The sequence below is a fragment of the Zonotrichia leucophrys genome, chromosome 10 (genome assembly GCF_028769735.1).
Source record: "Zonotrichia leucophrys gambelii isolate GWCS_2022_RI chromosome 10, RI_Zleu_2.0, whole genome shotgun sequence".
NCBI lineage: Eukaryota > Metazoa > Chordata > Aves > Passeriformes > Passerellidae > Zonotrichia > Zonotrichia leucophrys.
In genome coordinates, this window is record NC_088180.1 from 16,408,679 (window position 1) to 16,419,410 (window position 10,732).

At 43.7% G+C, this 10,732-nt stretch overlaps 1 protein-coding gene across 1 annotated transcript; it reads left to right on the forward strand.

Moving 5' to 3' along the window:
- Positions 1 to 1,444: 1,444 nt before the first annotated feature.
- Positions 1,445 to 10,304, forward strand: ARRDC4 (arrestin domain containing 4). Its single transcript, XM_064722270.1, has 8 exons — positions 1,445 to 1,799; positions 2,843 to 2,909; positions 3,183 to 3,330; positions 5,116 to 5,218; positions 5,916 to 6,172; positions 6,833 to 6,995; positions 7,470 to 7,624; positions 7,739 to 10,304. The coding sequence occupies exons 1-8, from the start codon at positions 1,454 to 1,456 to the stop codon at positions 7,793 to 7,795; spliced, it is 1,296 nt and encodes a 431-aa protein (XP_064578340.1). The 5' UTR covers positions 1,445 to 1,453; the 3' UTR covers positions 7,796 to 10,304.
- The last annotated feature ends 428 nt before the right edge of the window (positions 10,305 to 10,732 follow it).

A 10,732-nucleotide genomic window follows, 5' to 3' on the forward strand; every position in this document is an offset into this window, starting at 1 on the left:
CTGAATGGAATTTATGCATCATGTGTGAGGTGTATGAATATGCAACAGGTTATTGTTTTCAAGGGTTAATCCTCTGTTAATGTGTTTCCTTTTTCAGGCTTATGTTGCCCAGAAAAAGGTACCCGGACATCCGTAACTCTTTGTTTCTATTGTCTCATATTGTCCTAATCCAAATTGTCCAAATTATTATTACTCTAATTATATTGTTATTTTTATAACAATTTTATTATCATTAAACTTTTAAAATTAAAAAAACCCAAACAAAACAAAAACAAGTGATTGGCGTTTTTCACAGTTTGCAGCATGTCTTGGGCTGGCTGGAGGTGGGCACGGATTCCCTCATCACTGTGGAAATGATGATTATGGCCGTGCCCACCCAGCCACTCTGACATATTCACCGCTCTTCCAGTTCACTGGAGTTTCCTAAGCTTCTGCTTGTAAACATAACAGCAAAGATTGGCATTTATTTTTTATTCTACTCCCAAGTGGTATCTATGGGTGATGTGCTCAGTGGGACAGCACGCATTGGTGTGCACCCATTTCACGGCCAAAGCGGGTTGTAAGAGAAAGTTCTTGTACCAGGGCGCTTCTTGCTTTACAAGATGCAGAAATGCGAAATATTTGTGTGGACACGAGGTTTTCACGCTGTCCAGGATGGCTTATTTATAGCGAAATGCCTTCACCTCCTGCCCTTCAGGGGGGTGAAAAACGGCTTCACACAGGCAGGTAACCTCCAGGAAAGCAGTGGGGGAACAGCATCACCACAGACTTTTTACATATTTAACAGCAGCACCACATCGTTTTTCCATATTTAACAGTCCTAGCCAGTCTGGCTGTCAGCGGGAGAGGCTGAGACCGCCCCAGAGCGCCGCGGTGCCTCCTTCTCTCCCATGACAGCACCCGGGGGACACGGAGAGACAAGGTTTCCCGTCAGCGCGGGGTCACCAAGGGCACACGGCTTTCTCACAGCGCCGGGCTGGCGGGCAGTGACCAGAGGAGGGGGCGAAGGACGGACGGGACCCCCGAACCGCATCTGCCGCCCGGGGCCCCGTCACGGCGGGGCGTGAGAGGTGAGGCCCCGCCCCCCGGCCCCGCCCCCGCTCCCTGTTTACCCACAGGCTGTGCACGTGGTGGCCGCGCCGCTCCATTGGCCCGCGCGCCGGGGCCCTGCCGCCGCCCCGCCAATCGCCGCGCTGTCCACGCGCTCTCGCTCGCGCGCGATTGGCCCCGGCGAGGCGATCACGCAGCGTGACGCACTCCGGGCGTGCGCCCGCCGAGTACCAATGAGGCGGGGGCGCAGGGGCGGCCCGCGGCGAATGGCGGCGCGAGAGGCCGCGGGGCGGCCAATGGGCAGCGCGCGGGGGCGGGGCGTAGCGCCGCGGGCGCTGGCGGAGACGGGCGGGTTTAAAGCGCTCGGCGAGGGCGGGCGCGGTTCCCCCGCGGCCGGGGAGCGATGGCGGCGGCCGGGCCGGGCCCCGGGGCCGGCGGCGCGGTGAAGACGCTGGCCCTGGTGCTGGAGGACGAGGCCCGGCGCGGCGGAGGCGGCGGCGGCGGCTACTGCAGCGGCGACACGGTGTCGGGGCAGGTGCTGCTGGAGCTGGCGGGGCCGCTGCCGCTCCGCGGGCTGCGCCTGGAGGCCGCGGGCCGGGCGCGCGTCGCTTGGAGCGAGAGCCCCGGCGCGGTGCCCGGGGCAGGCACGTGGGGGGTGGCGGTGCGGGCCCCGGGGCCGGGGCCGCGGCGGGAGGCGGAGGTGCGGTACCTGGACATCCGGCAGAGCCTCCTGCGGGATCCGCCCGAAGGTGAGGGGGGGCGCGGGCCCGGCCGCTCCCGCAGCGGGGGTGGCACCGGGGGAGTGGCGCTGCGGGAGCGGGGAAGGGCTGCGGGAAGGCGGCCGGCGGTGCGGGGGAGGCGGAGGGGGGAACGCTCTGTGTGGAAACGGGCACCGAGACCTGACGGAACGGGCACAGGGACCCAACGGAACGGGCGCCGGTCGCGGGCACCGGCAGGACAGCGCTGCGGCAGCGCTCGGCCCCGGGAGGATCACCGCCTCACCCGCGGCCTCCCGAATGATGTGGGGGCTGAAAAACGCCGAGCAGGACTGGAATAGAATAAAATAAAATGCGCAGCTGGATTCCCTGCGCTGTGTGGGTGCGGAAGGTTCGGCCCCGCCGCGCTGGGTGTGCGGTAGCAGCAGCCCCGGGCAGGGAAGCTGCCGTGGAAGACCCTGGAAGCAGCCGGGCTCATCAGTGGATTAAGGCGGCAGGGGAGGCTCGCTGTGGCGGAGCTCTGTCACTCACACACTGCAGCACTACGGCAGCGTTGGAAAAAAAATTAAAGGCAGAACGACGACATTTCGTTCTGTAAGGGTGAAACGCAGCTCAGGCTGATCTGTAGGGAAAGTAGATTCAGGCCTTGTCAATTGTGTAACAGTAGGCCCGATGTGAATAAATTGGGAGCTCGTGTATTTATAGTATTACTTCATGCTGACCTTAAGTGGCAGATTTTTCAGCACAGAAGTTAGTTTAATTGTTAGCTGGAAAAGTAGATTAATTGTTGTCCTGCTGAAAAGAAATTTACTTTATGCCTTGGAGAAGCCATTTTGGATTAGAAATTGGCCACAGTCCTGCGCTGAATCTCAAGGTCTCCCATGTTTCCTTGATTTTTGTTTTTCATTGAAATCACATCACAGCATAAATAAAGTACGGGCCACAGTCCAGAACCCACTGGGATCAATAAAATCTTCTTGCATCTGGGTGTTTTTGTACATAAATAATTTATAAAAGTGTCTGCTTTGTTCTATTTCTGGAATAACTAAAACATACTATTCATTCTTGTCCTACAGGTGAGGAAAACTTAATTCTTCTAGATGGAAGACACGAATTTCCGTTCAGCTTTCAGCTCCCTCAAGAGTAAGTTCAATAATCCAACCTGAAGGGATTGTGCTGGATGCTGCTTGTAGTAGAACATTAACTTAATGTAGTTTGACTTGTGTTTTTTTTAGTATCAGCTCTATATATTTGTCTTAATCAAGCACCACGCAGACAGGCCTTGTTTGCTTCAGCTTCCCCAAGGCCCTAAAAGTACAAGCTGTAAATTGGGAAATGTTTACATATGCAGGAAGTGTTAATGTTTGGAGCTGAAATATTAATTGAAGGTAATGGTTTTATGACTGCTCGTTTCAGACCTCTGGTGACCTCCTTTACTGGGAAGTATGGCAGTATCCAGTACTACGTGAAAGCAGTGCTGGAGAGGCCTGCTGTGCCTGACCAGAGCGTGCAGACAGAGCTGCAGATCATCAGCCATATCGATGTCAGCTCACCAGCTCTCCTGGTAAGAGGGTGCCCCACTTCTCCTCCCCCTGTAAAACCAGCTGCAAATAAATAAATCATTTCCAAGCAGCATTCACATCCAGCCATAACCCTTCCCATGTTATTCCAGAGCATCATTTTCTGACTTCTGAAAGCATATAAGCTCCCTAAGCTTTTCTCTATAAATAGATTATCTTAGGTTGTGTGAATAGCAAACAGAGTGGCTTTTTTAATACCATTGATTACATCCCTGCTGGCAGAGATGCTCCTGCCAAAAAGTTAGGCAGGCTTCAGATGCATAAATAAGGCTTAATAATAGTAATGTGTGTGTGCAGAGTAGTTACTCTTACCAGAGCAACTACATTCACAGGGCTGCAGTGTCCTAAACTCTGCAATAATAGTAGGTTGAGGAGCAGTAATTAGAGAAGAGTATTAATCATGCCCAGCCTGTCATTTAGGCTCTGGCCATTATGTTACATATCCCTGCATTTTGCATGTCGTTTTCTACCATGAAGTGTGTGCATGCAGCTGCTCCAGAGATCCTTTCAGTTATTTCCCTGTGACAGATTTGGCCACATTAAAGCATTGAGTTTTTAATAATCACTGGAAATACTGTAGAGTAATAAGAAAGATCAGGCATTAAGTAATGAGTAAATAGGCAAGATGGAAGCTAATGAGCTGGATTCTTTTATCTCAGCCCATATTATGAAAATAATATAAAATTATACCTTGCACTTTCATGATAGCAACTGGATCTAAATGGTTATTCATTTAAATATGAATGAGTCATTTCTATTTTATTTAAAATGGTAGGATAATTTTAACATCATGACGTGAACATAGAAAAGAGATGTTTTGAGCAGGCTTTTTCCCCCCTCATTACATGCTTACATTTTAATCCATTCTAGGCAGAACTTGGGGTATTTTGGCAGTGACATCTGTAAGCAGAATAGTCTTTATATTCATTAGTGAGGAGTTTGAAGGCATCATACCCACATTCTGTAAGGACAAAGCAGACCATAGGTTATTGCACAGAAGACACATCAGGATGGCAGTGCCAATCTTAATGGATTCCAAGGCTACCACCAAAAGTGCAAAACAACAGGGTTTTTTCATTATAATAAAGAAAATACAAAACCAATTTGCATTATTGTATTGACTGAGTGTTACTGCCCAGTAAATCATTTTGAGTAGCTTTGATCCTGGCCTGGACACTTGACATGTGTGCTTGTGAGTTCATTCAAATGAAAATGTTACAGGCAGTGTAAATGCCATCCAGTGGGACAGTCTTTGAATAATAAGATGGTTTTTGTCATGCCTCTACATTTTTGGGGGGGTTTTGTGGCTTGCAAGTAATGAAGGTGCATCCCCTTAGCCCAGTGTCTACATATATTTATCCTTTCTTAGAGATAGAAAAGTAAAAAAATTCCCTGCTTAATTGTTAGTTGTTTGCAGATAAAATGAATTTTGCATTCTTCTGCACTGAGAAACATGGAGATAAACACGACAGTATTCCATGAGACCTTTAAAAAGTTCATTTTGAAGACAAAGCACATGCAGAGACACACTGGTCTGTGTTACTTTGTACAGTCTAAATACAGACTGGGATTTCAAAAGAGAAACGTTCAGATTGCCACACCTTGATTCCATTTCACATGGTGGCAAAAAGTACGGTTGCACTGAGCAGTTCAGGGATTCAGATCACGTGATTTTAGAGCTGGATTGCAATGACTGATATGCATAACACTAAACTGCAAGTGATTGAGAGCTTTATCCCATAAAATGAAAAATACTCTATATTTTATAGACACCTGTTCTAAGAAGTCAGGAGAAGATGGTTGGCTGTTGGTTTTTCACCTCTGGGCCAGTGTCTCTCAGTGCCAAAATTGAGAGGAAGGGATACTGTAATGGTAAGAGTAGTTACCTTAAAAATGTAAATACTAAGCATCTGATAGGTTGGGATTTTTTTCATCTCAGTGAAGCCAACACTTTGTAGTTCAAAGAATAGTTCTGTTTAATAGAAGTAAATTAAGATCCATATGAATTCATTTTTTTCAAAAACATCTTACCTTTCCCCTTGGGAATATAAATTGAAAAGAAGTCCTGTTAATAATCTTACGGAAAATCAATGTACATTTGTGTGTAAAGAACAACAAAATGTTTTTATCTGGGATAAAATACTTAACTGGGATGTAATTAGGTTTTTACATCCTATTTGTGTAGGTTTACACTTTGGTAAGAATGAGCTTTAGCAGCTTCTTCTTCATCTTGATAAGATGAGATACATTGAGAAAATAAAACATCCTGAAATTCATTTAGTACTATATAAAAGGAAGATTGGGGCGTAATTTGCAAATAAAGCTTTTATAGCTTGTTCATATTATGCTTAATGTTTCAAAATGAATCATTGTTTATGTGTAAAACATAGTGGGTGGCTATAATTCTGCCTGGATACCACTCTGAAAAAAATAAACTGGCTTGAGGAAACTTACCAAGTATTGTTCTCATAACACTGCAGATGATGTACGTGCTGTGTAACTTGCTTTGATACTCCCAGAGGAAAGTTGGTAAATACCAATTATTCATTGGACTTTTTCTGTCTCTAAGGGGAAGCCATCCCAATCTATGCAGAAATTGAGAACTGCTCTTCTCGTTTGATTGTTCCAAAAGCTGCCATTTTCCAAACACAAACTTACCTGGCCAGTGGGAAGACAAAAACCTTCCGTCAGATGGTTGCCAATGTCCGAGGAAACCACATTGCCTCTGGGAGTACAGATACCTGGAATGGGAAAACTCTGAAAATCCCACCTGTATCCCCATCTATACTTGACTGCTGCATTATTAGAGTAGAATATTCATTAGCTGTAAGTATTGGGTTTTCAAATGTACAAATTTTAGATACTGCATTCAATTGGGAACAGAAGAATTTACTGAGTAGCTGTTGGGTTTTTAACTTGGGAGCTACAATAAATACAAATCTAGAGAAAGGTGTCCCAGCCCATGGTGGGGGGTTAGATCTAGATGATCTTTAAGATCCCTTCTAACCTAAACCATTCTATGACTCTACAAAAAATAAATATCATAAACCACATACATGAGAGACTGAAGGTCATAAAGAGATTCTGAGATGGAAAGGTGGGAATAATGTGGAAAAGGGAAAACTGTTTCTGAGGAAGAAGCAGCTTAGTTTCAGACATGCAGGGATTGTTTTGGTAAAGCATTTCAAGCTGAATGGGGTCCTTCAGTGATTCTTTCCAGAAATGGGAAGATAAGACTGAAAGTCAAGTGCATAATTATGTTTGTCAAGATAGTTTGTATTTTTTAATGTCACTTAGAGACAAGTTACAGAAAGAATGAAACTGCTGAAAAATAAGGAAAGCTGCCAGGGTATTAGCTAAGCATATCTGGGATGACAAAGCTCTTAATTTTTAAATTTGCAGTGTAGGGAGTAGGGCAGCTTTTAAGAGCAGCATTCAATGGGGTCTCATGATGTTTTTTTCTTCTGTTTGGGGGTTGTCACATAGGTGTATATCCATATTCCTGGTGCTAAGAAATTGATGATTGAAATGCCTGTGGTGATTGGCACTATTCCATGTATTGGATTTTCAAGCAGAAACTCCAGCATTACCAGCCAGTTTAGTATGGATATGAGTTGGCTGGCATTGACCATGCCTGAACAGCCTGAAGGTAATAAATACATATTGAACTGTCTCTACTCCAGCACAGCACTGTCTGCAGCAGATGGGTGCAGTGCCACTTTAAGGGCACTGCCAGGGATGTCGGCAATGGAAATCTGACTCACTAAGTTCTTAAATTCAGAACCAAAATGATTGGAGAGGTTACCCCAACTCCAGCCTTCCAGAAGTCTCTGTGTACCCCATCTGACTGAAACAACAAATTTCTGATGTAATCTGCTCATTACTGATTATATCTTGATACAACACAAGTTTGCTGCTGGAGTTATCCTAAAAGTACAGCACTCTCTGTATTCCTGCTGAATCACCTGAGTTTACTGAAAACATAATTTTAGTTACAGTATTTATGTTTCAGTGCACTTCCAACACAGTTTTTATGTAGTCCTGGCTATACTGTAATGCAGATGTTCTTGCTGTGAGTGAGTGAATAGTTTGAAATGTGACAGAAGCATCTCTTGTGTTCCAGCACCACCAAATTATGCTGATGTAGTGTCTGAGGAAGAGTTTTCCAGACATGTTCCTGCTTATCCACCTCCCATTGACTGTGAGGAACAGTTGTGTTGTCCTGTCTTTGCTTACATACAAGAGTTCCGGTTTCAGCCTCCACCTCTTTATTCAGAGGTAAGAAAATAAATAGCAGGTGGTGTTTTTATTGTCAGATGGCAGAAAAAACCCAAACACCTACCTAAATGCAGGAATTGCAGGCAGTAATTGTTGTCTTTCTTCTCTCCTTAGATTGATCCACATCCAACTGATGTAGAAGAAGTTCAGCCCGTTTCATTCATGCTCTGAGGATTTGTAATGCATCATTGTGATGAATGTCTTAATCTTTCTGCTGCTTAAGCTGGTAGTGCAGCTAAAAAGGAAACAGTTTTCTTTTTCCAAACTTCAGTCTGTGTACGAGAAAGGCAAAGGAAAATGGAGAAGGAGGTATGAGCACGTTTGGTGATAAAGAGAACCTGCTGGATTAGTCTGCACAAAGGATAACAGGGGAGCAGCTGAGCTTGGGATACTTGAGAATTACCTGAAAACACTGAAAAGAAAATGCATCAATGAAATACTGAATGTTTTCCAAAAAGTGGATACACTACACACAAAGTACGAGGAGATGATGTGTGGATCTTCTGAAGAGAAAAGAATTTCTATTTTGTTTGCAATGCTCTGGAAGAATGTACATAGCAATGTCAAGAACTCCTGTAGTAGAACAGAATGTGGGGTAAGAAAACATTTCCAAAAGATCCCAGCGGTCAAGGGGCTTCAGCTTGGCACTGTCTGCATCCAGAAAAGGAACACTGCTGCATCACAGAGCGTCACACTGGCTGGGAAGCTGCCCTTCTCACGACTGCCAAGTGGTACTATTTCCTCATTCATGATGGTCCTGAGGACACCGTGGATGACAGAATGGCTATTACACAATATTGCAAAGGCAACCATTTCCTGAGTGCAAGACACAAGTGTGGAACAAACAGTAAACTTTGAGATGAGCTTATGCACTATGCTTTCTTTCAAGGGATTTCTTAAGGGAATTATTCTAACCTCTTCTACTGTGAGTTCTTCTTCTGCATCTTAAGCCTATGGATAGCATGATAAGGGGAAGCATGGCAAGGGAGAAACCTTTTGCCAGCAGCAGGTATACTTAGCAAAAAGGACAATATTTATTTATTCAAAAGCCTTTATAAGCCTACCTCTGTTTTGGATATTTACTTATGGTCAGATTTGAGACCAAAAAAAGTCTTGTTAAAGCTCCAGTATACTTCAAGGTTCTAAAAGGGACCCTAAATGGTTTCTGTGGTTAGTGAATGAGATAAGAGGTGTAAATATACCCAGAATAGACATAGCTTATAACTGAAGTGAAAGCAGACATCAGGGGAATAAAGTTCTCTGGTAATGGCACAAAGCTTTTCATTACTCCTGCATTTTTGTCTAAAGATCTATTGTCAGGGGCTGCACTGGTCATTTGCTATCCATACTATATTTGTTGGTGTGTTTCATTGTTTGTTTTTGCTGTTTAATTTTGTTTTGGTGCAATATTTTAATGTTTTCTTCCTCAGGTCATTTAGAACAGTGAGAGTTTGTTGCTGCTAAGAGTGAAGGCACAGCATTTACTTGCCCTTCTGCTGCCTTCATTTAAAAGTAGAATGTTTGCTTCCTGCCAGCCATCAATTGGGAACAGTAAACAATCACCAACAGATCACTTACAGGAGCAGAAAACAGCATTGTCAGCATGCACGTTTACAGTCCTGTCTGAAATACAGGGGATTTTGGACTACTAGAAACACTCCATATGTCTTACAGAAGGGTTTGGGGTTAAAACCCGGTGCTTCATGTGGTAAAACAGTGTACTTTCTGATAATTACAAAAATAGCAATTCTGTTTCCTTCATTCCATCAATAACTGCAGTTTAAACAAAGTCTGAGTGATTTTTTATGAAATCTGTCTTCACTTAAACAGCGATTTTTCTACAGGCATACACGGATATATATTTTTAGTCTTCTTTTAGTTTAACTTCCTTACATTGTCTAATTTCTAGCACTTCACCTCAAATCCCTTTTGCATCAGTGCGAGAGACAGACTGGTGGAGATTGACATTTCCAAACTGCAGTTACTCCTTTCATTTGCAATATTTAGTATTGTTTTCTATAGCAAATGCAGCTTTAACCAAAATTTGAGTGCATGATTTAGGAAGGACATTCTAGAAATGATTATTTAAGTCACAAGGTGTAGCTCTCATGCCTTTTTGTTTAAGTGAGGGCCTGCCCATACAATCAATGCAGGATTTTCATTCACATCATTTGGAAAGGGAACAAGCATCTTTTCCTTAAACAGATACCATTATAGTTACTTGAAAAGTAATTTGGTTGTGTAATAACTTGCATGGTAATAATTCAAAAAATTAGCTTAAAGAACATTAGGTGCTTTTTGGACTGTAATACCTGATAGGTGATGTATGCTACTTGGCATAATCATGGTCAAGCAAACAGCAGTATGAAGGGTAAAGGTGTGCTTTTTTTTTTTTTCTAAAATCCTTGAGTTGTTTTCTATTCTTTGCAGATAAACTGTGGCCTTAGATTGTTTGCTGCAAAAAAGTCAACTCTTAAGTGTTTCTTAGGAAGCACACATGGCCCTTCAAAGGAGGGGTGAAAACATGATTAAGTTCTGCTCTCTGGCACTTGGCTTAGTGCAGAAATTGATCCTTAAAAATAATTACTGTTTGCACAATAATAAGTTCAATATGCAGGGGCTTTGTTTTGATAACTGTGAAACAGTTTAAAAGAGACAAAATAAAAAAAGCTGTTTAACATACAGGAACATGATTGTATTTTGTACTAATGAATGAGCCCCATGGGTTCTTTGTTAATAAAAGTGTCAAATCTAAATTGTGCTGTTCATCTCTGGTTTGGTGCTATGTCAAGAAATACCTGTATTCTACCCTACAGATCTCTAATTCTTCTCTGATCTGGGAATTATGCCTTCATCTGTCACTGTTTTAGTTCTCTGAACTATTCATAACCAAGAACTGGAACAAATTGATCAAACAGGGCCTCCTCCCACCCATAGTCATTGTGTAATAGGGGCTCTTACCCGTAAGGATTGAAGGATGTGAGCTCTAATTGGATCTCTCATCTCTCATATTAATCTTAGAGGATATTTCATTGTTTCCTGTTGACAAGATTAGAGCAACAAACTAAAAATAAATACATCAGAGCAGCCTTAGAACCAGAGTGCAGA